Source organism: Ictidomys tridecemlineatus, chromosome 16, assembly GCF_052094955.1.
Source record: "Ictidomys tridecemlineatus isolate mIctTri1 chromosome 16, mIctTri1.hap1, whole genome shotgun sequence".
Classification (NCBI taxonomy): Eukaryota; Metazoa; Chordata; class Mammalia; order Rodentia; family Sciuridae; genus Ictidomys; species Ictidomys tridecemlineatus.
This window is the reverse complement of record NC_135492.1, coordinates 38,955,457-38,980,185: the sequence shown is the minus strand read 5'-3', so window position 1 is coordinate 38,980,185 and position 24,729 is coordinate 38,955,457. Positions and strand designations below refer to the sequence as shown.

General features: G+C 44.2%; 1 protein-coding gene across 3 annotated transcripts in view; it reads right to left on the bottom strand.

Annotated features, from left to right (window-relative positions):
- The window catches only part of Raf1 (Raf-1 proto-oncogene, serine/threonine kinase), a 63,564-nt gene that overhangs the window by 14,810 nt on the left and 24,025 nt on the right, over positions 1-24,729 (bottom strand). For all 3 annotated transcript variants that reach the window (XM_078033446.1, XM_078033447.1, XM_021731985.3), the window contains 5 exons: positions 9,430-9,662; positions 4,682-4,794; positions 2,679-2,781; positions 2,259-2,416; positions 855-953 (listed from right to left, as the gene is read on the bottom strand). In XM_078033446.1, coding sequence (XP_077889572.1) covers positions 855-953; positions 2,259-2,416; positions 2,679-2,781; positions 4,682-4,794; positions 9,430-9,636 — 680 coding nt within the window. In that variant the 5' untranslated portion in view covers positions 9,637-9,662. Of the gene's footprint in view, positions 1-854; positions 954-2,258; positions 2,417-2,678; positions 2,782-4,681; positions 4,795-9,429; positions 9,663-24,729 lie in introns of those variants that run through there.

Below are 24,729 nucleotides of genomic sequence, written 5' to 3'. Positions count from 1 at the left end.
GGGGCTGCAGTTGTGGCTGAGTGGTGGAGCGCTCGTCTAGTACATGCGAGGCCCTGGGTTCAATCATCAGCACCACATAAACATAAATAAAGTATTGTTTTCAACTACTTCCAAAAAATAAAAAATGTCAAAAAAAAAAAAAATCACCTTTGCAGGTACTTCTCTATTTATGCCTTCAGAAACCTAGACTGTTCCAATTTTCAGAGGCAAGTACAATTTTATGGCCCAATGTGGTTTGCAAATTATCAAAAAAAATCATACATAAATATATATCACTTTATAAGGGCCTTTCGATGTTACCTGATTATATATGTATGAAAAATATTGTTAGACAAAGGTGTAGATTTTATTTTAGGTTAACACAAACTCAACTAAATCCTGGTTCTTAAAGCTGAGAAACAAAATAAACTATAAGCAAGGCATAAAGAAAGGATATTTATACTAAAAAAATTATATATTTTTTTAAGATAGCAAAAATACCATAGTCTTGGCAATTTGAGGCATTTCAGAAATGAGGGTCTTATTACTGATAAATCACTATTTCAGTTTGGGGACCAGTCCCATTGGGGCTCATCTTTCTGTACACCAAAGAAGGCAGAGTGGCAAGCTTTTTAAATGAGATATTCAGGGAAGCATTATAATACCAGAAGGAACTGTATACAGAGTCACTTTCTGGGATGTCAGAACTACAGGGCCACAGAGGGAAGTGCCCGTGTGAGGGGCAGCAGTAGCAAGGCCTGGAGGAGCGGCCAGGGCTCCACACGCTGCGCTGTGAGGACTCCCCCGTCTGTGGCAGCACCACACCCCCACCCCAACATGATTCCCCAAGAGGACAGCTCCAGGTGCCCCAGTACCTGACAGGGATCCGGGAAACAGACTCTCGCATCCGACGCATCGTCAAGGAGGGCAGCGCCGGGGCCCCGCTCTCGCCAATGGTGGAATTTGGAAACAACCTAAATGAAGTCAGCGACAGAAAGACTCGTTTATAGTTGTGCAGAAATCTCGGAGAAAACCAGCTGCCCGCCTCGCAAACCCACAGCTGCCAAATGGAAACCCCCCACCACGTTCTCCACCACTGTTCCAGGCCACCTGGAGTAAGGGGACAGCAACCCAACAGCTGGGACTGAATGACTACAGAATGTCATCTAGGAAGCGGTCCCCATGTTCAGCTCAGTCAAAATGCTTTGTACAGCTCCAGGAGGGCGCTGCACCACCTAGCCCACTTAGCGCTCTCTGGAAACCATGTCTCAGACACAGAGAGAAGCAAAGCGTGTTCAGCGCCAAAAGTCATCAGTGAGAACAGAGGGGTCCTGCCTCCATGAGGCGCCCGCCCTCCCTGGGCCTGTGCTCAACCATCTCCCGTTAGCTCAGCTCAGCCTCCTGGGAGGGGGTACTGCAGGGAAGGCCACGCTCCTTTTTTCAGAAATGAACTGAGGCTCAGAGGTGTCCGTTAGTGACAAGACTGAGAATGTGACACCTACTGGGCTCCAAAGTTTGTATCATTTATGTTACTCAAGCTGTCTGCAAAAGTCAACGTGTGACTAGCAAGAGAGCAAAGACGACACTCTCACTGTGGTTGGCTGGTTGGTGTGTGTGTGTGCTGGAAATTTAACTCAGGGTCTGTGGAGTGACAGTCCCTTAGCCCCACGGTGGTTTAATGATAATCCCTTAGTTTTCTACCCTCAACAAAGGATAAAACTTTGACTTTTCCCATCCCGGTAAACATAAGTTTTTGAAAGGCACGCACGAGCAGTTTTAATTGAAAGTTTCAATTACTTAATAAAATGTAACAAATACATTTTGATAACTGGTTTGTCTCCTGAAGGAAATAAGTATCTTTCAAACTGTTTTAAGCCCAAACCCTGTGTCTGAGGTAAAGAAACAGCACCACTGTGCCCTCCTGCCCTTCCGTGCCACGGCCTGGTCACCTTACTAAACAAAACAGAGCAGGGTCGGTGGCGGCCTTGGAGATATCAGTGCTAGGACAGGAAGGCCAAGAATCTTTTAGGTTTTGATATCCACCTGTCCTTTTCCTCACTGAATGTCACCATCTATTTGACAGGTGACAGGTTCTACCTGCCTAGTTTGGAGAATATGACCAGCACACTAAAACTAGCTTGTCTCACAAGCCCCACGTTTCTACAGCAGGTTCCAAGATCAAAACAATTCACCCAACAAGTCTGCCCCGAATCTGCGCAGTCAGAACACACGCCCCCGGCACCCCCAATCTCTGGAAAAAGAAAAAGATGGTGCCTTACAGGAGCTGCCGGATGTTGCTCCAGTCCACACACATGGTGGGGACTTTGGTGCTACAGTGCTCGTGGAATTTGTAGCCACAAGTCTGACACCGAAATCCATTTAACAGGAACTTCTGACAGATGTCACAGAAGGCAAGCTTCAGGAACGTCTTCCGAGCCTGTGACAAAAGAACACAGGTGTTCGTTACACTTAGTCAATGAAACTCGTCCAAAGGCATTTCCACCCAACCTCCCAAGCATCTATGCAGATGAAGATGCTCATGCAGATTAAGCACCCCTCCGGCCAACCATGTCTAAAGGGCCTGTGGTAAACAAAGGCTTAGCCCAAGTTTTCAGCAAGATAAAGAATTTACGCTCAGAAACTCCTAGTGTGCAACACATGTCACCAACATGCCCCAGAGAGACGACACTTCGACTTACAAAGTTGTGTGTGGTGAGGGGCACGTGGTCCAGGAAGTCCACCTGCAGCTCCTCTCCGATCAAGGAGGCGGCGTCCGTATTCCAATCTAAACGTGCTTTTTTACTAAAAATTTTGAAAAAGAGTGAAAAGGAAATGTTGGGACCAGTTGAGCCACTTAGACATGCCACTTAGACATGGCGCATTCGATGCACATAACACCAAGAGCCGGTGTCCTTGTCCTCCTTGTCCTCGTGTTAAAAACGGGAAGACGGCCTGCCTAAGACTTGACTAGGAATTCATGTCTACGGACTCCAGAGCTGGTGTTGTTAGTCTGCTTTGAGCAGTGACATGTACCACTGTCTTGGGAAGGGTGTGGGGGTGAGTGGGGTGATGGGTGGGTCCTCCCACCTTGGTCTCCCCAGCAGCTGGAAACACAGGTGTGTTCCACCAAGTCCAACTTGTAACGTTAACATTCTATTTTAAAAAACCCTAAAATCTTGCCAAATGTATATAAGTATGACCACAGTGCCAGGATTTTCGTGTGTGTTTGCCTACTTCAATCTAGAAGATTCATAAATAGAAAGGGACTACAAATGCACGTTAGCATTAATAAAAGAGTCGTATCTGCAGAGCTATTTACAGTCTGCAAAATTAAGTCTTGGGGAGATTCAACTGTCCATAAAACTTACCCTGAGACTACTGTGCTGTAGACAACACCAAATGTATCTATTTAAATAAAAAAGAATGCCCAGCTCCGCACTCTGCCCCTTTTCCAGAAGGGTAAACCTCCGCAAGCAGAGAACATCATACACAAGGCACCATTCAAACACTGGCCCCACCTACCAGAAACCTCTCCAAGCCTTCTTCCTGGTTATCCACAGTAAACACCTAGGACGGAACCTAGGACACTCCACAGCACTTTCCAGTCCTGTGCGTCCTAGTGAAGAGGGAGGGGACCCCGCCTCCGCTCAGCCCTCAGCTGCTCTGTCCCGTGGGGCCAGCTCCTGATCCTGCAGCTCTGGGGAAAAGCAGACCAAGCCCCTCCCGGTCTCAATCTTTCTAGTAGTTCAGGAGCACTGTGGACGGACTGCCTGGTGGATCCACCCAGAGCTACACCCAGCTAAAGCTGAGGTCTGCTGTGAGGATCTGAGCGTCCTGAACGGAAAGGAACAGATTCATTGGAGTTTGTTCCTCAGTGCAGAGTGTGGACTCCCCTCTGGAACCGGGACGTCCTCGGAACATGAAGAGGTACGTGAAGAGGAGTAGCAGAAGTCATAGCTTTCCAAGAACAAAAGGCAAGCTCAAAGAGCCTTCCAGTTTTCCCCATTTGGGGGTGAAAATAACAGATAATGGATAATCATGGATGCTCGGTTGCTATACGTTTTAGTCTCGGTCCTTGAGGACACGCCTCCAGCTTGCCACCACCATGAGACACAGGGTAAGTTTTCCCTGCAGCACAAGGATCGTGTCAGGACAGCCCCAGCAACCTGGTGAGACCGTCCCAAAAAATTGAATACTTTTTTTTTTGTAGATGGACACAACACTGTTATATATTTATTCTTTTTTTAAAATATTTTTTAGTTGTCAATGGATTTTACTTACTTATGTTTTTTTATGTGGTGCCGAGGATTGAACCCAGTGCTGTACCACTGGGCCACAAAACCAGCCACCAGCCTCCTTCTCAAAATTTTAAAGGTTAGAGGTGGAACTCCGTGGCTCAGCACCCCTGGGTTCAACCCCCAGGTTCCCCCCTAACGTGAATCTCTAGAGTTGACCTGGAAGTAGCAGAGACATACCCGGCCCCGTCCTCAGACACACCATCAGCACCCACCGTGTATTTATTACAAGAGAATATCCAGGCAAGGATGTCAAGCTCCTAGCGCCTTATTTCTCCGAATTACCTCTTCATAAACAAAGGGAGGTGAACACATGCTATTTTATGGAAAGCTACCACAAATATTTTTAATGAAACTACTTATTTGAGTGACTTTCTGAGAGAGGAGCTGGCGGCTGGAGCTCTTACCCTTTGTGTTCCTGGAGAAGTCGGAACACGGCGCAGCACTCGGGCTGCAGGCCTCTGACCTTGAGCGCCTTCATGAGGCAGTCGTGCAAGCTCATGCCATTCCGCACGTTGACCTGTGAACAAAACACGCCCTTAGGAACCACAGCGCTACAGCAGCCCTCGGAAGAGGAGCACGGGTATCAATCAACGTGTCTGTCAAGGGGGCGATGAAGACTTACAAAGCACTGACTGTAATGGCGAACACACATGCACACACAGGAAGCAACCTGAGTATCCAGCAGCAGGGGAGTGCTTGAATCAAGCATGTAGCACCCAGACTGTCACACTAAAGCCATTCACTGTGTTGCACTGCTTATAATTAATGTAAAGGGGAATCTATGATGTACTAACTAGGGGAAAACATTTTCAAGATAATACAAAGAGTAAGAGAAGGAAACGGGGACACCCGTTTGTACAAGTGTGGAAGTACGCTTAGCAGTTACAATCAGAGATTGCAGTTGAGAAGAATAAAGGACACTTTCCCTTTACACATCTCACTCATGTACACACAAACATGAACACCCCCCAAAAAGGAACATGAGCCAATATGAGCCATAGACAAAATGAGATGAGTTTATGGGATTTTTAAAAATTGCCTCTTCTTGCCCAGTGTGTTGGCCCACACCTGTCATCCCAGTGGCTTGGGAGGCTGAGGTAGGAGGATCACAAGTTCAAAGCCAGCCTCAGCAATGATAAGGCCCTGAGCAACTCAGTGAGACCCTGTCTGTAAATAAAACACAAAATAGGGCTGGGGATGGGGCTTGGTGGTCAAGTGCCCCCGAGTTCAATCCCTGGTATCCTCCACCCCCACCCCCCAAAAATTGCCTATCTCAACAAAATGTTAGGGTTTTCCTAACAAAAATTCTGTCTCACATGTGCTTTCCACCGTTATACCGTTAAAGGGGAAACAGGAAGTGCACGAAATAGAGTCGCTGTCCTGCTGGAGGGACACAGGCCAGTGTTATCCCATATTTACATTCATACCACACCACACAGCCTTAGTAGCATCCAGTCCCTCCACTATCACTCGTACCCAATCTTCAAAGCCTAGTCAGAGGCTGGGCATGGTGGCACATGGGTGTCCCCACTTCCTACTCTTACTCTTTGTATTATTTTGACCCAACTCAGAAGGCTGAGTCAATAAGATCCCAAGTTGGAGCCCAGGCTCAACAACTTAGCAAGACCCCGTCTCAAAATAAAAAGTGCTGGCAGAGTAGCTCAGTGGTAGAGCACCATCTGCAATGCAAAAAAAAAAAATATGTCAGGCCACTCAAGTCAGCAGAGCCAGAACACAGACAGAACACAGCTGGGCGACACCTGGGAACTGCCCTCAGCGGGCTTCCTCTTCCTGAAGCTCAAAGTGCAGCAGATCACAGAGGCCATCCCAGTCCTTTCCAGCCACCCCTTCCCTGGCCAGTTGAGGGCAGAGAGGTCTGCGCCTCCAGCTGAGGCTCCACACCAGGCCACAGAGCTGCATGCAAAGCTAACAATCTGGGAAGGAAAGTCAGCTTAAGGATCTGCCCGGTCAGTCTTTGAAGCATCAAGATGGGCTCTGCACTAAGAGGGCACAGCCTAGAAGAATGTGAACCTGCACAGCCAGCAATCCCGGAGATAATGGGGGGGAGGGGGAGAACAGTCTTCCAAAGGATCAAATTGGGGAGGAAAGAAAAGGTTTTTCCAAACTACTAAAGGTCCAACAGAGATTTTTGTAGCCTCTTTGGTCACAGATGGTTTCCTTCTCTCCTTCAGATGTGTGGGAGAGAGGGAACATGCTATCAACAGGCTAAGAGGGGGACCAAGTGATTTTTCAAGTAGATGATGTTGTCTCTTGGCCGGGCGTGGTGGCACATGCCTGTAATTCGGCGACTTGGGAGGCTGAGGCAGGAGAATATTAAATTGAAAGCCAGCCTCAGCAACTTAGGCCCTCAAGACTCTTTCTCGAAATAAAATATAAAAAAGGGCTGGGGAGGTGGCTCAGAGGTTAGGCACCCTTGGGTTCAATCTCTGGTACCAAAAAAAAAAAAAAAAAAACAACTCTCTACCCCACCCATCCTCCCTGAAGCCCAGTTCTGGGGACTGAGCCCAGGAGTGCTCTGTCACTGTGTCACACCCCCAGTCCTTTTTAAACTTTGAGATGGGGTCTCATTCAATTGCCCAGCGTGGGCTCAAACTTACAATCCTCCTGCCTCAGCTGCCCAAAATGTGCACCCAGCAAAGTTACCTTCATCCCATGAATTCTCTGAAGAAAAACACTGGGCCGGTAGGGACAGGCTGGGTCACCTGATACCTTTGGCCCATATAAATATTTTACTTACAAATAAATACATGAAATTAACATTCTAAAACTTTCTTGTACACACCAACATAGTTCAGATCTATGTTAACTGAACCTTGTATCAAAATAATTGGGAAAGAAGAGATGGAAAGAGATTGAACAGAGCGGCCACCCTTCGCTCAGTGTGACCCGGGAGGATGGGCATCACAACCCCGACCTCTCCACTTCCATGTGTATTTTAAATGCTCCACGGGTTGGTTCTAGAGGCTTCCGGAGGCAGTGTTAATCTCAGAGAGACCCCATGCATTCCAGGAAAGCAAGTTGCTGGCTGAACCACAAAGACACCAAGAATGAGGACAATGAAGGTGACAGCACCAGGACCTCCCTCCGTCAACCCGGTGAGGCCAGGCCGGCAGAGCCGGGAGGCAGCCCTTGGCGACAGCATCCATCATCCTAAGTCCCGGGCTCCTGGAGCAGGACTGTTCTTGAAGTGCTCCCTAACCCAGCGAGATCCCCCTGGTGGCTGGTGCTAGCCTCGTCCCAGGAGCTGTGAAAGCACAGACCTGCGGCTCCTCCCTCCCCCATGCTCAGGAGGCTGCATCTGAACCTGTTAGCAGATTACAGGTGCCATGGTTCTCAGCTCGGGTCACTCGCTCACGCAGTAACACTGAGAAGCAGCAGAGTGGCATGTCACAGCGGCAGGGTAGTACAGAAGACACACCACAGCAGACACTGACCATCTACTGCTCCTTACTTCTAAAACTCTTTAAATAACCTTCCCCATCCTTTCTCTGGACCTGCTCTTTATTACCCCAGATGTACGCTGCAATCTGCTGGTGATTTCTGAGCGTTCACTGTGGTTCCAGGGGTGCTGTCCCCTGGCAAGTCACTCCTGCCTCGCCTGCTGCTCCCCCAGAGCTAGATGCCCGGGAAAAGGAAGCTGGTTCTCCCGGAGGCAGATATGATCCATCCTTGGCCAAAGAAACAGGAGAAACTAACCCCTGCTAAAACTTTCTCCCAAGCTTCAGAGGTCGAGCTTATAAAGTTACTGGGTCTGCGGCCCCGCTGTGTTCTAAACAAAGAGCACGTGGAAGACGACGCATCCCACGCTGAGGAATGACCACAGCCCAGTGGGCTCGGGAATCAGGCACAGGACTAAGCAGGAGCTCAGTCTGTCAAGGTCAGGGAGCAGAGGTTCAAACCATCATGCACCACCTTGGAAGACGAAGCTCATAAAGAAACAAGGCTTTCCTTTGGGTCGGACGCTCGGGCTCCATCCACCAGCACTGGCCAAACTACTGCCCGGCCCTAGCTCTAGGCAAACTGGTAGAGATGGCAACAGAGGGGACAGTAACACCCAGAAGGAGGGCCACATGGTCCTCAGACTCCCCGAACATTCCCAATTCCTACTTGACCTCTCAATTTAAGGTCAGAAAGGAAACTTTTTAGGAAGGGGAACAAACATAAATGTAGTTGGCCTTTTGTGGTTTCAGGTCAAAATGCACCTGAAACTGCCCAACACTGCAAATGGGGGGTCCAGAGGTTCCCAAATGAAGTATAAACGAATTTATAAAGAGGCTGGGAGTGGGGTGGCTCTGTGGCAGAGCACTTGCCTAGCGTTTGCAAGAGAGCGGGGTTCCGTCCCGGCTCTCTTGCAGTCTGTTAGCACACTGACGACCGGGCCCACCTCGGCGCCTGGCTTCATCTACGGGGCCCACGAGGGGGTGGGGGGGGCTGTGTTCACACAGAGAGCCAAGGGTGGAAAGGAAGAGACGGGCAAGTTTTGCACTAAGGTTTTCTCAAATGTCCCCAAGCATAATACAACTTGATTTTTCTATTTAAGACACTTTCTATTTCATATTGGAGAATAGTAAACTTTGAGTCATAAAGTGTTAGAAAAACTGGACATCTTATGTAGGAACACACAGCGGCAGTGTCCTACCATGATGCCAAGGTGAACCTGTCACTGGTTCTAGAAGAATGCACTTCACGGAAATGACAAGTGTCCTGGCAAAGGGACAGGAGACATTGACCATCGACTGCGCCTTACTTCTGAAAACTGTGATCTAAGCTGCCCCTGGATTCGTCCTGAGCCTGTGAAACATATCCGAATGATTTTCTTAATTGCCCCATACTTTTTAAAAACTACCTTAGCTGAAAGAACTAAAGAAACTTTTCAAAGAAAAGGATAATTTGCCTGGGTAAGTAGCAGAGAGGAGGCCAAGATGGGCGATAGTGACCTTGGGAGGAAGGCTCAGGGACGGGGAGAGGAGGGAGGAAGAAGAGCAATGTGACAAGACAGAGTCCACCACTGGAAAAATGAGTTGATAAAGACCCATGATGAGGTTCCCGCCTCTGAGCAGGACAGCACGCGCCACACTGTCCTCTACACGCAGAAAGGCAGCCGGGGGTCCCCAGGGGAGCGCGCACATACCACTGTTCTCTGCTTGTTCGGCAAGAAAACCCGGATAGTGCTGCTGGCCTTGGAAGAGTCTGTGAGCTTGCCGTCGTCCGACGCCCGGCGCTGGTAGCCGAACTGCTGGCCTATGGTGGGGGAGATGCAGCTGGAGCCGTCGAACACGGCGTCTTTGAGTCCAAAGCCATTGCTGATCGTCCTCCAGGCCCCCTGAATGTGCTCCATTGATGCAGCGTAGACGACACTTGAACCTGGGCGAGCAAAACCAGTGATTATGATTCTAGAACAAAAGCGCTTCAAGGAGCACCATGTACAGAGCAGGGGTGAACCTTTTTTAGAATCTATAAATCATACAGAAAAATTCCTATAATAGTCTGTTTCCACAAATATTCCAGACAAAACAAGGGCAATGGGGACAGGAGCTGGGGTTACACTGCCAACCTGGGGCGCAGGCCCAGACCTCCTGGCTCCTAGTGGAACACTTTGTCAATTGCGTTTCTCTCCTTTAGGGATTACTGAGGATGAGTCACTGCCCTTGAATCTGACCAACACATTACTATGAGGACTGCGGAGGAGGGGCTGGGGACACAGCTTGGTTGGTAGAGGGTTTGGCTGCCAGGCACCAGGCCCTGGGTTCAATACCATCAACACACACACACACACACACACACACACATCGCGAGCATCAGAATACATGAGGATGAAAGTGGGTTTTTTCTTGCTGCTGCTGTTCTGCCTCCAAGAAAGAAAAAGAAACTTTTTTTTTTTTTTAGAGAGAGAGATAATTTTTTAATATTTATTTTTTAGTTTTCGGCGGACACAACATCTTTGTTTGTATGTGATGCTGAGGATCGAAGCCAGGCTGCACGCACGTCAGGCAAGCGCGCTACCGCTTGAGCCACATCCCCAGCCAAGAAACATATTTCTAAGATGTGTGCTGCAAACCTTATCTTTCTCTGTCTCTCCATCTTTTTTTTTGGGGGGGGGTACTAGGGATTGAACCCAGAGATGCTTAAACACTGAGCCCCAGCCCCTGCCCCTTTTTAATAACATTTCGTTTAGAGACAGGGTCCCACTGAGTTGTGTAGGACTTTGCTAAATTGCTAAGGCTGGCTTTGAATTTGCCATCCTCCTGCCTCAGCCTCCTAAGCCACTGAGATTACAGGCGTGTACCACTGTCTCCAAGTAACATTGCATTTAATTTGTGTAAGAAGCCCAGAGATTTTAAATTACTTCCTGAGTCCCCTTCCCCAACCCTAGTCCAGTACTGGAGACTGAACCCAAGGAAGCTCTGTCCCCAGCTGGCTCTCATTTTTAAACAGGGTCTCACTAAATTGCCCAGGTTGGCCTAGAACTTGTGAACCTCCCGCTTCCGTCTCCCAAGCAGCTGGGATTACAGGCATGTGTCACTGCACATCACTGACTCCTTTTTTTAAACCAAAGGATGCACGCTACCTGCCCAGGAAACTCCAGGGAATAGGCCCAATAACCAGATTCCACATCTGTCTAGATTTCATGTTCACGAATTTTCCACTATTAACTGTCGGTTCAGTTTTGGTGCAAAAACAAGCTTATAAACAGAACCAAGCAAGGACAGCCATCCAACCCAGAACAATCCAATGCTTTAACCAGACAACAAGGTACTGCTCTGGAAATCACAGCTAGGACACAATGACAGCACATCAGGCACTCTCAGATATCAGGCCTCAGGAGGCCCTGCTGGTGGCTTAGAAGTAAGCACTACGCAGGAGCCGCAGACTGGTTTGCTCCTTTAGAAAACTGCCAGGTTGACGGAGAATCCCATCCTTCAAGGCTTCTTTCAGAAACTTGTTCTAACAGCTGCTTTCGCTTACTAGACAGGGCACACTCCATCTCTCATCATCACCTTGACCCCTGCGCAGTAACACTCTAGGTAGGAACTAGGGCCACATTTTCAGGTGACGGAGTCCTCACACAGTTGAGCTGGGTGGGACTCAGAACCTGGCAGCCCCAACTCCACCCCCTCACCTGGCCCTCACCTGCCCAGGTACGTGTGACCACGAAATCATTTCAGAGCTGAAAGAGCCTAGAATTAGAGACTACATAATCCACACCTCTTGTTTTCAACCAGAAGTTTCTGTCTGAATACCTACTATGTGCTACACTCTCTCCTATCAAAAAGGGGGTTAGATATTCAGACTTCAATATCTACAGGTTTCCACATTTTTGGATTCAATCAATATAAAAAATAAGTATAAAAAAATCAATATCATGTATATCAATATTTTAAAAAGTTGCAACTGTACTGAACATGGACAGACTTTTTTCATTATTCCCTAAATAATACAGTGTAACAACGATTTGCTACAGACAATCGTATACAGACATAAGTTCTATGCAGCTACTACTCCATTTTATATAAGGGACTAAGGGACTCTAGCACACACAGATTTTGGTAAGGGAGGGCGAAGGTCCTAAAATTAATTCTCAGCAGACACTTAGGGACCACTGTATCCTGAACTGACAGTTGAGGAAACCAAAGAGGTTCAAATTTATTCAGAATCATGACACATCTCAAACAATCCTTTCTTTTTTTGGTACCAGGGACAACTGAACCCAGGGACAGTTATCCATTGGACCATATCCCGGCTCTTTTTATTTTAAGGCAGGGTTTCAGTAAATTGCTGAGGCTGGCCTCGAACTTGGCAATCCTCCTGCCTCAGCCTCTTGAGTTGCTGGAACTGCAGGCATGTGCCACCACGTGCAGCTCCCTTAACGGTCTTGGTATTATCGCCTTTTCTGGAAGAGAAAAGGTAATAACCACTAAAATATTGAAATGATCTTAAAGACTAATCCAGTAATTCTACTCTAGGAATTTAACCTATAAAAACTAAAGTCCATAAACATACATGCACAAGCACAGGCACCGCAGCGTGGTCCATACTCTTGAAAAACTGGGGAAAAGAACCCAGCCACAGGGAACCAGACAATGTTGACATGGCGTATGATAAACTGAGGTTGATCCACATGTGTGCAAATGGAAAAAGATCAGCAAGACAAAATAAAAACAGAAAAAAATAGATGTAGCTTAAACCCAAAAGAGGAAGGAAATCTAAGAGGGGGTGGCAGATCTAGAATTATCAACCAAGCATTAACAGTGATTATTTCACAGAATTATAAGGAATTTTTATTATATATACTACCTATTTCCTTTTTGTTTTTATATTTTACTATTCCATTAGAAACTACTTTCTTCAGGGCAGAGGGCAATGCTGGGATCAACCTGGCCTCGAACTTGGCAATCCTCCTGCCTCAGCTCACCCACACTCTGACCACAGAGGATAGTAGTACGTGCTCCTGCGCAGAGCTGCTCACACAGCTACATTTTAAACTTTTACCAACCCATTTTATTTTTGTAAGGGGGAAAAATAATCCTACAGCCTTCAACTGACAAGGCTAAGACACTGTCTCCCACCTCTGGCACCTAAACCTGACTCCACTCACTCCTAACTCCATGCCCAGGGTACCAGGAGATCACCACAGCACTTCTTTTCCCTAGATATTTTTTCCCTCCACTACGGAAGGAGAGATGAAGGCACTTAGGACCAGATGGGAAAATAGAGGGAAGCCCCATCTGAGCAACTCAAATGTAGTCACGCTAATCTCTACAACTGCCAGCACAATGTCAGCTCCTAGTGACACACCTCTCATTAAATAACTCACAATAAAGCCGGGGAGGTGGTGCATGCCTGTCATCCCAGCAGCTCCAGAAGCTGAGGCAGGAGGAGCACAAGTTCAAAACCAGCCTCAGCAATTTAGCAAGGCACTAAGCAACTCAGTGAGACTCTGTCTCTAAATAAAATACAAAATAGGGCTGGGGAGGGGGCTCAGTGGCCAAGTGCCCCTCAGTTCAATGTCCTCTATCTACCTCCCCCACAAAAAAGCTGATTGTTAAGTACATCATTTGAAGATAATTTTGGCAACATAGGCTTATATAGAAACTAATTTTAAGCTTCATTTCTGTCCAATAATAAAAAATAATTTTTAGATACTCTTCACACATAAAGTAGTTTTTCATTATCACCAAAGATCCCAGACCTTAAACACTTATTTATGTCTGAGAATCTGCACTTCACAGACCAAACATTTACTTTTTACATGCCAGCAAAGATGCGTGCTTGTTATTTCACTAACTGTGATAGCTAAATTCTACGAAAGTCTTCAGTGTACTTAATATGAACTCATCCAATCTATTCTAGAATCCAGGTTCAATAGGTTCTAAGCTGCTTCCACCTGCATTCTAGAACCTTCTCCCCCACCTCTCAACTTCAAAAAAAAAAAAAAAAGTCACTGGGTGTGGTGGTGCACAGCTGGAATTCCAGCAGTTTGGGAGGCTGAGGCAGGAGGATTATAAATTCAAAGCCAGCAACTTAGAGGGACCCTGTCTCAAAATAAAAACTAAAACAGGCTGGGGATGTGGATCAGTGGTTAAGCACCCCTGGGTTCAATCCCTGGTAACCCCCCAAAAAAATAAATAAATAAATAAGCAAACAAGCTTAATCCCACCCTACTCTGCCTCCCTCTACTGTCTTCTATCTCATTAAAGAATTGCCAGATTAACCTGATCCTAAAATTCGTCTCTGAAAAACCTCAGGGGATATTTTATGATAGAAAAAGAGAGTGACTCATAACCACCAAGCATCTTAGCGTTCTGCACCCACCCACACTGCATCTGTCAATCACGAGTTACTATAAATTTCTCTGTTTTCTAGTGCACACTATTTCTGAGGTGGTAGATTCCACAGGTCCAAAGAGTATGCCCTTTCTTGGTTTCATGCTGTACTCTGCAGTGGAGTGTGAGGGTGGGCTTGTCTTAATCATGTAGTTCATGATTTTTATAGAATACATTCTTTTCACACTCCATTCTTTTTATACCAAAATGCCTTTATTACTTGTCATAATCTCTCAACTGCATTTATTCTTTATGTGAATATTCCTTTTTAGAAAGAGTCAAGTTAAAACATGGATTTATAATTCTATAGACCTAGACATGATGGCACATACCTAGAATCCCAGTTTACTGGGAAGCTAAGAAGGATCTCAAGTTCAAGGTCAGCCTGGGCAGCAGAGAGAACCCATCTCAAAATATAAAATAAAAAAAGGGCTGGGGATATAGCTCAGTGGTTCAATCCCCAGTAGCAAAATAAACAAACACCTCAATGGCACTAAATTTAAGTGCAAATGACTAGAGTATAAAGATACACCCTGAATTATAAAGGGGAATATGTATAAACCCAAGGCCGGGCGCTTGAATATCCTGACATTCTCCTGTTCATTTCAATGGCTTTTTGGGACCCTTTTTGTAACTAAGATAGCAACTAGTAAGGTGTCAATAGCCAGGATAGGTACCTTCTTCATAATAGCCAACATCTTCAGAGAAAAGACATTAAAATTCAAGTTTCTTCTCTCTTAAAGCATAGCTCAACACTGTTTCAAACTGTGAGCCAAGTTCATTAAAATTCAGGAAATTATTTGGGGGAATCATGAACAGCTTTCTTAAAAATTAAGATCTTAAAAAAAAAAATTAAGATCTTACACATAATACAGGTAGTGCTTTTTTATTATTTTTATTTTTTACTAAGGGTTGAGCTTAGGGGTGTGCTTTACCACTGAGCCACATCCCCAGCTCTACTTATTGAGACAGGATCTCACTAAATTGCCCAGGCTGGTCTGGAGCTTGAAATCCTCCTGCCTCAGTCTTTTGAATACCTGGAATTATAGGTGTGCACGACACACCTATAATAAGTGCTACTTTGAGAAATCTTTGATTCAGGTTCATAAACAAAAACGTACATAGTGTGGATCACTGTTAAGTTGAAAGCTACCAGAGTGGCTCTAAAGCCCCAATCCCTAGGACAGTTTGGTTTCATGCTGTACTCTGCAGTGGAGTATCAATTTCAGTTTGCATCAATTTCTCCAAATGCATTTATTCACACAAATACACTTCCTTGCACTTGAGTGATGTTCCTCCCCACTTTCTTTTTGGTACTGCCGATTGAACCCAGAGGCAGGTTACCACTGAGCTGCATCCCCACTTCCCTCCCCTCCCTTCATTTTGAGATAGGGTCTTGCTTAATTGTCAAGTCTAGCCTTGAAATTATCCTGCCTCAGCCTCCCAAACCACTGGGATTACATGCATGTACCACTGTGTCCCACTCCCTGCTTGAATGACCAATTTTTTAAAGGACTCTTCTAGTCTTACAGTATTTTCCTGCCCAGGCACACCTGTGATCCCAGTGATGAGGTAGGCTGAGACAGGAGGATCTCAAAACAAGGCCAGCCTCAGCAACTTAGGGAGGAACTAAGCCAAAAGAACGAACAATTTTCATTCTCTTCATAACCATTGGTTACTATGTGACCTTATTTATCATTCAAAATTAAAAGACATTCTATTCATCAACCAAGGTAAGTATAATCTCTGGTGATCATTTTAAATCAACCAATTGACAGAAGTAAATCAAAACTGCAAAACCAATGGTAGCCATAAGATCCACAACATTAAATATTAAAATTTATATGAATTAAGGAAACATGGCTATTTTTAAGATGTAATAAAAATTATAAACTCAAGTAACTGTCCATGAAAAACACAAATATTTAACTATTATTAGGCTACCTGAACAATAACAATATTTGTTCAATTTCCATGATCCCTAGAGTCTTAGCAAGCTGTATCCACCAAAAAATATTTTTCAAAAAATCCTGTAGCAACAAAACTTCACAACAATAACATCAGCTAACCGCACTGTTTATTATCTGCCAGTTTTTTATATCAAATAGCTCATTATGGGCTGGGGTGGTGGCTCAGTGGTAGAGCACTTGCCTAGCATGTGTGAGACACTGGGTTCAATTTTCAGCACCACATACAAATAAAATAAAGGTCCATCAACAACTAAAAAATATATTTAAAAAAAGAGTCTATTAAAAAAAAAAAACACCTCATTTAATCCTCCCAACAAGCCCTTCAAATTGAGGACAATCAAGTTTAAGTACAACTGTCTAGGGTTACACAGCAGGATACAGGGTTGAGACACTGACAGAAGATGTGAGGTCAGAAGCATGCACAGGTGTTCCCAGGGCTTTATCACACCATCTTTCTGTATTGTCAAGGCAGATAAGATCAGCGCCATTTGTGGGACTAAACAGATGAGGAGCAGATTGCAACCTTGTGGCCGCTTGTTCTAGCTTCCTGATAGCTATCTGGCTCTTTCCTTCTACTTTGGTAATTGAGTTTGTTTTTAATTATGAGAGCAAACAATAATTAAAATCTGGATAGATAAGGGGAAAAAGTTACCCATGAACTCAATGCATCCTAACATTTTGGGGGTATCATTTTCTAATATTAGAGGCAAAATACATGGGTATTAGTTCAAAATCTATCTCGACCTTTTATCAGCTGTATGTTTTTTTTTTTTTGACAACTTGATCAACTGCCCCACATACCAATCTTCTCATTTATTTATGCATGTAATAAACATTACTGAGTGCCTGCTGTGTACCAGGCATTGATCTATGCTTGGGACACTTATCTCCTAATGGAACCACACACAATAAAGTCAAGTGGGCACCCAGCGCTGGGGAGGAGACAGGATGCAGCTCACACAGTGAGGTCAGAGCAGGCTGTGACCTCAAGGAGGCATCAAGTTCACCAAGATTTGGAAGTGATGAGTCTGACTTGCAGACTTTTGGAGAAAGAGTATTCCAGGCAGAAGGAAAGGCCAGGAAAAACCCTACCTACAAAGAACAGCAGGCCTGTTTAGAATGGAGTGAGTGCACAGAGAGCGGGGAGACTGCAGGAGCCTCCATACAAGTTGCCTTAGATCTTAACACTGCTCCAGGGCTGGGGCTGGGGCTCGAGGGAAGCGCTTGCCTAGCCCGGTGAGGCACTGGGTACGATCCTCAGCACCACATATAAATAAATAAATGAATAAAATAAAGGCCCATTGACAATTACACACACACACACACACACACACACACACACACACACACACCCCTCCAGCTGCTACCTTGAAAATAAACTACCAGGCAATTAGATACACAATTGTGGAGTTCAGGAGACGTCTGGGCTGAAGAACTAACGGTAAAATGAGGACCACAATACTTTACTCATTTAGTCTCTTATGAAAATGGTTCAAAAGCGTCTGTGAAGCACTTAGCACCGAGTCTAACACATAGTAAATGCCATCAGTGCAGCTTCTGCCCTCTGTGCGCACACCTAGCACAGGAAAGGAGAAGGTGGCAGCTTTTCCAGCTCATGCTGCACTTGCTAAGCCATGGGAGCGGGGTGAACAGCATAAACCCAGAGAGGGGGCCTCCTAATTCCCACGAAGGCCAGTCCTGCTAAGGCTCCACAAAGTTACGTCCATCCAGAGGGGACTTTCTATACAGTGGCAGTGCCATTGTGTTAGTTGTGGCCCCAGTACCTGTCTACATACAAATGCACTTTTCTATAACTGCGTTCCCAATCCAAATCCTGTTATAATATTCTTCTGGTTTAATTTTAAAAGTTTAATAATTTGTCCCTTCAATATTCCACTGTTCTAGATATAAATTACACATTTTTTCAAATTTTAATATCTCTGAAATCAGATTGCATCTTAACAATGGTGTGCCTAACAGGGAACCTAAAATAAACCTCTTTAAATATATGAGTGTTTTGCTTGACACCTTAGCTGGAGCTGACTCCAGGAAACAAACACATATGTATGTATGAATGTTACCAGTGTCATGTTTTTGTATTTTAAGACTGGATTTGGGTGAATTTTTTAAGATAAGTTCATTTCCTGAAGTGGTCACTAGTTATCTTTTTTTTTGGGGGGGGGGTTAACCCGGAAATGGGTTGTGCCGGTACTTCATCTTTCTTAGAAGTGACAAAAGTCTTCAAAAGTTTCAAGAGGGTAAAGATACAGATTGATAAAGGCAACTAACACCAGTGGGTATAGCTCCCCTCCCCGCCTCTTTTCCCCTCTCAGTCCTGGGATCACACCCAGGGCCTAGAACATACTAAGCCCACATCCCTAGCCCTGTAACTTTTCTAAGAATTCCACATTAGTCAGCTTTCCATCCGCAACTGTTTATCTACTCCTCTGAAGAAAAGAACTGCTCAACACCCTAATTCGCAAAGAGTGCTCTGAAACCTTCTATTAAGGCGGCCCAGGCCCTTATTCTTGAAGAAGACAAGAACGTCTCTAGACTGACTGGTGGAAAGGGGGTGTGTGTGCAGATACAGGACTTAACCATGAGGACTTGAGCTATCAATCAGATACGAAGAGTCCATCAGATGCCTAGCACATTCAATTTTCATATCCTTTTCATTAAGCAATACGTGACTGTATTTAATAGTGTTTTAAATTTTAAAATATTCCTTTTAAAAATTAATGTATTTAGGGGCTGGGCACAATGGCACACACCTGTAACCCCAGCGACTCAGGAGGTTAAGGCAGGAGGATATGAGTTCAAAGCCAGCCTCAGCAACTTAGCAAGGCCCTAAGCAACTTGGTAAGACTCTACCTCAAAAATTAAAATAAATTAAAAAAAAAGGTGGGGGGGGCTAGCTTTTTACAGTGATCTATTTAAGAGAAAATATTAAATAAGCAACAATCCAAGAAATGGCAGAAAACATTTATAAATCACACATCTGTAAGGGATTTGCTTCTAGAAAATATTTTTCTATGATATAGAAGTCACCAATACTTATTTTTATTTGTTTGTTGTAGTTGGACAGAATACCTTTATTTTATTTACTTATTTTTATGTGGTGCTGAGGATGGGACCGAGTTTGTCTCACATGCTAGGTGTGAGAAGTGCTCTACCACTGAGCCACAACCCCAGCCCCCAACACTTATTAATAATAAAAGCCAGATGAAAAATAGGCAAAGGATTTGAACAGACTTTCTTTCTTTCTTTCTTTTTTTTTTTAAAGCTAAGTTGCTCAGGGCCTGTGTAAATGACTGAGGCTGGCCTTGACTTTGCAATCCTCCTTCCTGAGCCTCTGGTATTATAGGCATGCACCACTGTGCCCAGCCCTTAAAATATGAGCAACATCACTAATCCTTAGGGAAATGCAAATCAAAGCCATAATGAAATACCACATCATGCCCACTGGGAAGGGGAAGGGAAATGTTGGCAAGGATGTGAAGAATTCTTGAAAATGGATGGTGGGAAGGTAAAATGATATGCAAGTTCCTCAAATATTAAAACAGAATTGCCACGTGATCCAGCAATTCCACTCCTACGTTTACAGTCAAAAGAACTGAAAGCAGGGACTCAAACAGGTACTTGCACACCCATGCTCATGGCAGAAGTATTCACAATAGCAAATACTCAAGGGCAGAAACAAGCAACCAATCCAGGGAAAGCAAATGGTGATATGCGGATACAATGGAATATTATTCATCCTTAAAAAGGTGAGATTCTCACACACTGGATCATATGGATGAATCATGAGGACAGCATGCTAAGCAAAATAAGCCATTCATAAAAGGAAAGACACTGGACAGTTTCAGTTACAGAGATACCTGGAATAGCAAACTCAAGGAACAGGAAGCAGAACGGTGGTTGTCAGGGACTGGGAGAAGGAAAGGCACTGGGGGGTAGGAGTTAATGGGCACAGAGAGCAGCTAGACAGGAGGAGTTCTGGGGAGGGATGAAGTGCTGGCTACACAATAAGGTGAATGTGCTTAACGTCGCTGAACCACACACCTACATTTGATTATAATGATAAATTTTATATTATGTATATTTTACCAAAACAAGAATTAGGAAAAAAAAAAAAAAAAGAAGGGCTATGGTTGGCTAAGCCTACCCACCTCATAATTGAGGGAAGAAAGTAAAAAGTGAGTCCTTATGCAAGTAAATGAGACCCTGTCTTAAAAAAAAAAAAAAAAGTGCCAGGTATGTGGCTCAGTCATAAAGCACCTCTGCATTCAACCTCCAGTCATCTTATGCCCCTTCCCCCAAAAAAGGCAGGTCAATCATTAAAGGTCAAAACATTAAATGTGCTGGTACTAAATTTTGGAGGTCTCATGGAGACCTGTGCCTGCCATACCTCAGTGGCTTCAAGGTGAGAGGAGGGTGGGTAGGACGAGTTCAAATCCTACACCCAGCCTGGTGTCGCTGGAACCCTGAGACTTCAGACCTAATAAAAAGGATGGTCTGATTGCTTCCAATATTCCATAGGAAACCTAATGAAAATATTCTCTGGCTTTCCAAAGGCCTGCCCAGAGCAATTTTTAAAAATCACCTGAAATTATAGGTTATTAAAACCTTAGAACATTAGAATGTTCAAGCAGCATTATTCTGAATAGCCAAAAGGCAGAAACAGACCAACGTCCATCAACAGATGAGTGTACTCAACAACGGAATAGTGACTCAACATAAAAGGGAATGACAGACTAGTACAGAGCCCCTCTGGTCCTTAGAAGACATAGTGGGACCGGCCGTGGATGTCTGGAATCGCACACGGTACTGAACCCTACAACTTAAGCCTTTGCCACCTTCACTAAGACCTATCACGCACTATGGCCATAACTTTTGCAGTGCAAGGAAGGGGAGCAAAACGAGCAGAAATTTCTCACTCCTTCACAATTTCTCAGAAGATTCTTTCTTACAGTAGAATCTTGCAACTCAGCATGTGGTTTTTTTCCCTCTCCTTAAGCTAAAACCTTTCACTTAAAGAAGTCTTTCATGACCTCTCTCCGGCATACCCAAATAGCCAGCACCCTACTCTTACACTTTGAGGCCATCAAGTAAAATAAGGGTCACTTGAAGACAAGTGACCAAGTATGTGGCTCAGTCATAAAGCACTGCAATAGAATGACAGAGAATCTGATAACCAAGACAGCTGTGTAATTCAGCAGAGGGGAGCATATATAACACAGATATGCTGGATAGAGTGATGGTTCATATCCCGGCAGGACGTAACAGTCTGGTGTGATATTTCATCATACTACTCATAACAGCATGCAATAAGCAAAAAGTTGGGGAAAGGAAAACTGAGGATAAGGAGTATATGAGTTCATGTTCTGATGTTGCAACAGAACACCTGAGGCTGGGTAATTTATAAAGTACAGGAGTTTGTTTCAGCTCACAGTTCTGCAGGCTGCTTAGTCCAACAGCATGGTGCTAGGATCTGCTCAGTCTCTGCTAAAGGCCTCGAACTGCAGTAGCTCAAGGCAGAAAGCAGAAAGGAAGCAGGCACTGAGAAAAGAGACAAAACACAAGGGCTCCCCTGCATTCCAACAATGCACTCCCAGGCCGGGTGCCTGCCTGTAATCCCTACACTGGAGAGGCTGAGGCAAGAGGACCAGGACCTCAAGTTCAAGGTCTTGTCCGGGAAATTTACTGAGACCCTGACTCAAAATAAAAAACTGAAAAAGGACTGCGAATGTAGCTCAGTGACAGAATGTCGGATTCTGCAAAATAAATAAAATTGATTGTAGTGATGGGTGCATGAATATACTAAAAACCATGAATTATGTACTTTTGATGGGTGAATTATATGGTATGTGAATTACATTTCAATAAAACTGTTACAAAAGTCGGGGGAGGTTAGATCTAAAGTAATTGGGTATGGAATATCTGTTTCTGAACTTTCTAGTTTCCAGTTCTACACCCCCATAAATCTTACAACTTCCTACCCCAAACCCTCAATCAAACCAAATACATCTATGGACCTTGTGGTTCACTTGAAGTGAATTCTTTTCCTTCCAATCTAAGGATCCTAAGAAAAAAATACTACTGTCAGTAAGAACTAAGGCATGCTGGACATGGGTGACAAACCTGTACTCCCAGCTACCTGGGAGACTAAGGCAGGAGTACCTAAATTTTTAGGCTAGTCTGGGCAACTTACGGAGACCTGTCTCAAAAAAAAATTTTTTTTTAAAAGGGGGCTGGGAAATAATTTAAATATATATAAAAATAAATTATGAATTTAAATAAAAAATATATATACAATAAAAAAGTATAAAGGGGGAGGGTCTGGGGGTGTAAACTCGGTGTCATAGAGCACCCCTGGATTCAATACACACACACACACACACACACACACACACACACAAACACAGCTGCCACATAAATGAACATTAGCAGCAACAGCTTGCTTACTTACATCCTGGGATCTATACTAAGTGGTCTCCATCAAATGATGCTTTAGTAGGTACTGTTTAAACAGGTACTAGGTTTGCAATCTAGCTTCGCTACTTACTGAGAATTCTAAACTTGGACAACCCCATGGATATCAGGTTTTTCAGGTACAAAATTAAGAAAAGTACGAACTTGATTGAAAGAAAGTAACTGAACGACAGTGAAGAATACATAGGATACTAGGTGTAAAACACCTAGATCAATTCTGTTACATAAGAAGTGTTCTAAAAGTTAATGAAAGTTGACTCACTCTCCTATTACAAATATTTCTGGTGGAAAGATGTAGTTTTTTGTTTTGCCCTTTTAAGTATATTATTTTCACTACTAAGCTTAGCAACCAGAATGTCATTTAGGGGAAGTATGGGGGTTAACTGAGTCCTTCAATTTCTGAGAGCTTCAGGAAATTCAAAAACTTCCAGAAACAATATACAAGCGTGTGTATGTGCACACCTACTCGTACACCTTATTTCTACCAATTTGAAAGCAATTACAATCCAAAAAGAAGCAAATCTGCAAGGATAAGAGTAATTGGCAATTAGAAAGCTTTGATCAGCTCTTTCCTCATTCATTTCCGATTTGGTGGTTTATATGCCATTAATACATTTAAGAAAATATTTTTAGATGTTGATGGACCTTTATTTTCTTTGTTTATTTACATGCAGTGCTGAGAACTGAACTTGGTGCCTCACACGTACAAGGCAAGTGCTCTACCACCAAACCACAACCCAGCCCCATTAACACATTTTAATCTTAAAGAGTCTAAGCATATTTACCGTTTAGGCCTTTATGGATACTGTAACAAATGGGGCAGGGAACACATGCATATTACATTAACTATAGTAAAACCACACTATCCAATACTGCACTATGAGGTAGAAAAATTACAACAATGGGACACAAACAAAAGAATAGTCCATTCTAACACAAATATTAAAGCAATCTGCGGTGGTGAGTGGAAGATAGTTATTTTAAGAATACCACAATTATTACTTATATATACTATATACCTTGCCTCTTCTAAACTGTAGGGTTTTTTGGTTTCTTTTTGTTTGGTATAAAAAACACAACAAAAAGAAAGATTGAACCCAGGGGCACTTAACCACCAAGCCACTCGCCAGCCCTTTTTATGTTTTTTTTTTAATTTTTAAAGTTTTGAGGATGAGGACGTCTCTGTCCTATTTAGATATGAAGCCTCTCACCTATTCCCTTAGAGCCCAGAAATGAAGTCATGATTGTCTTTTTTTTTTTTAAGAGAGAGAGAGAGAGAGAATTTTTAATATTTATTTTTTAGTTCTCGGCGGACACATCTTTGTATGTGGTGCTGAGGATAGAACCCGGGCCACACGCATGCCAGGCGAGCGAGCTACCGCTTGAGCCACATCCCCAGCCCCCTTTTTATGTTTTGAGCCTGGCTTTGAACTTGCGCTCCTCCTGCCTCAGCCTCCCCAGCTACTGGCATTACAGGCGTGTGCCACAATACCCAACTAAACTGTAGTTTTTTTTTGTTTGTTTTTTTAAGCACTCTACTGACTAAGCTATATTCTCAGCCCTGATCTGTAATCTTTTTTAAAAAATTTTTTTATTTATTTTTTCAGTTTTCGGCGGACACACCATCTTTGATGGTATGTGGTGCTGAGGATCGAACCCGGGCCGCACGCATGCCAGGAGAGCGCGCTACCGCTTGAGCCACATCCCCAGCCCCTAAACTGTAGTTTCTTAAAGGTTCAATTGTTCACCTTGCATAGAACTTGGCACACAGCAAGTACTCAAATATGCGCTCAACAAATGAGTGGATGAGCCGGTCAGCCAACGCTGACAGATCTGATTCACGTGGCAGCATGCTCTGTGAACCGATTTTCCTAAGTCTATGCTCCTGGGTATCTGAAATGAATATAGGTGGCATAAGGGTGAGGTAGGGGCTGTCACTGGAAAGTTTCAGGGTTTTGTAAGTAATAGAAAACCCAAATCAAACTGGCATAAAGAAAAGATTGATCAATTCACTGAACTGAAAAGGCCAAAGACAGAATGGCTTCAGAGAGGCTTCATTCAGTGACTCAAAGTCACTAAAGATCTGGTTTCTTTTATTTTCTCCTCTTTGTCTTTCTTGGTACTTGCTGTAGTCTAAGATTGGCA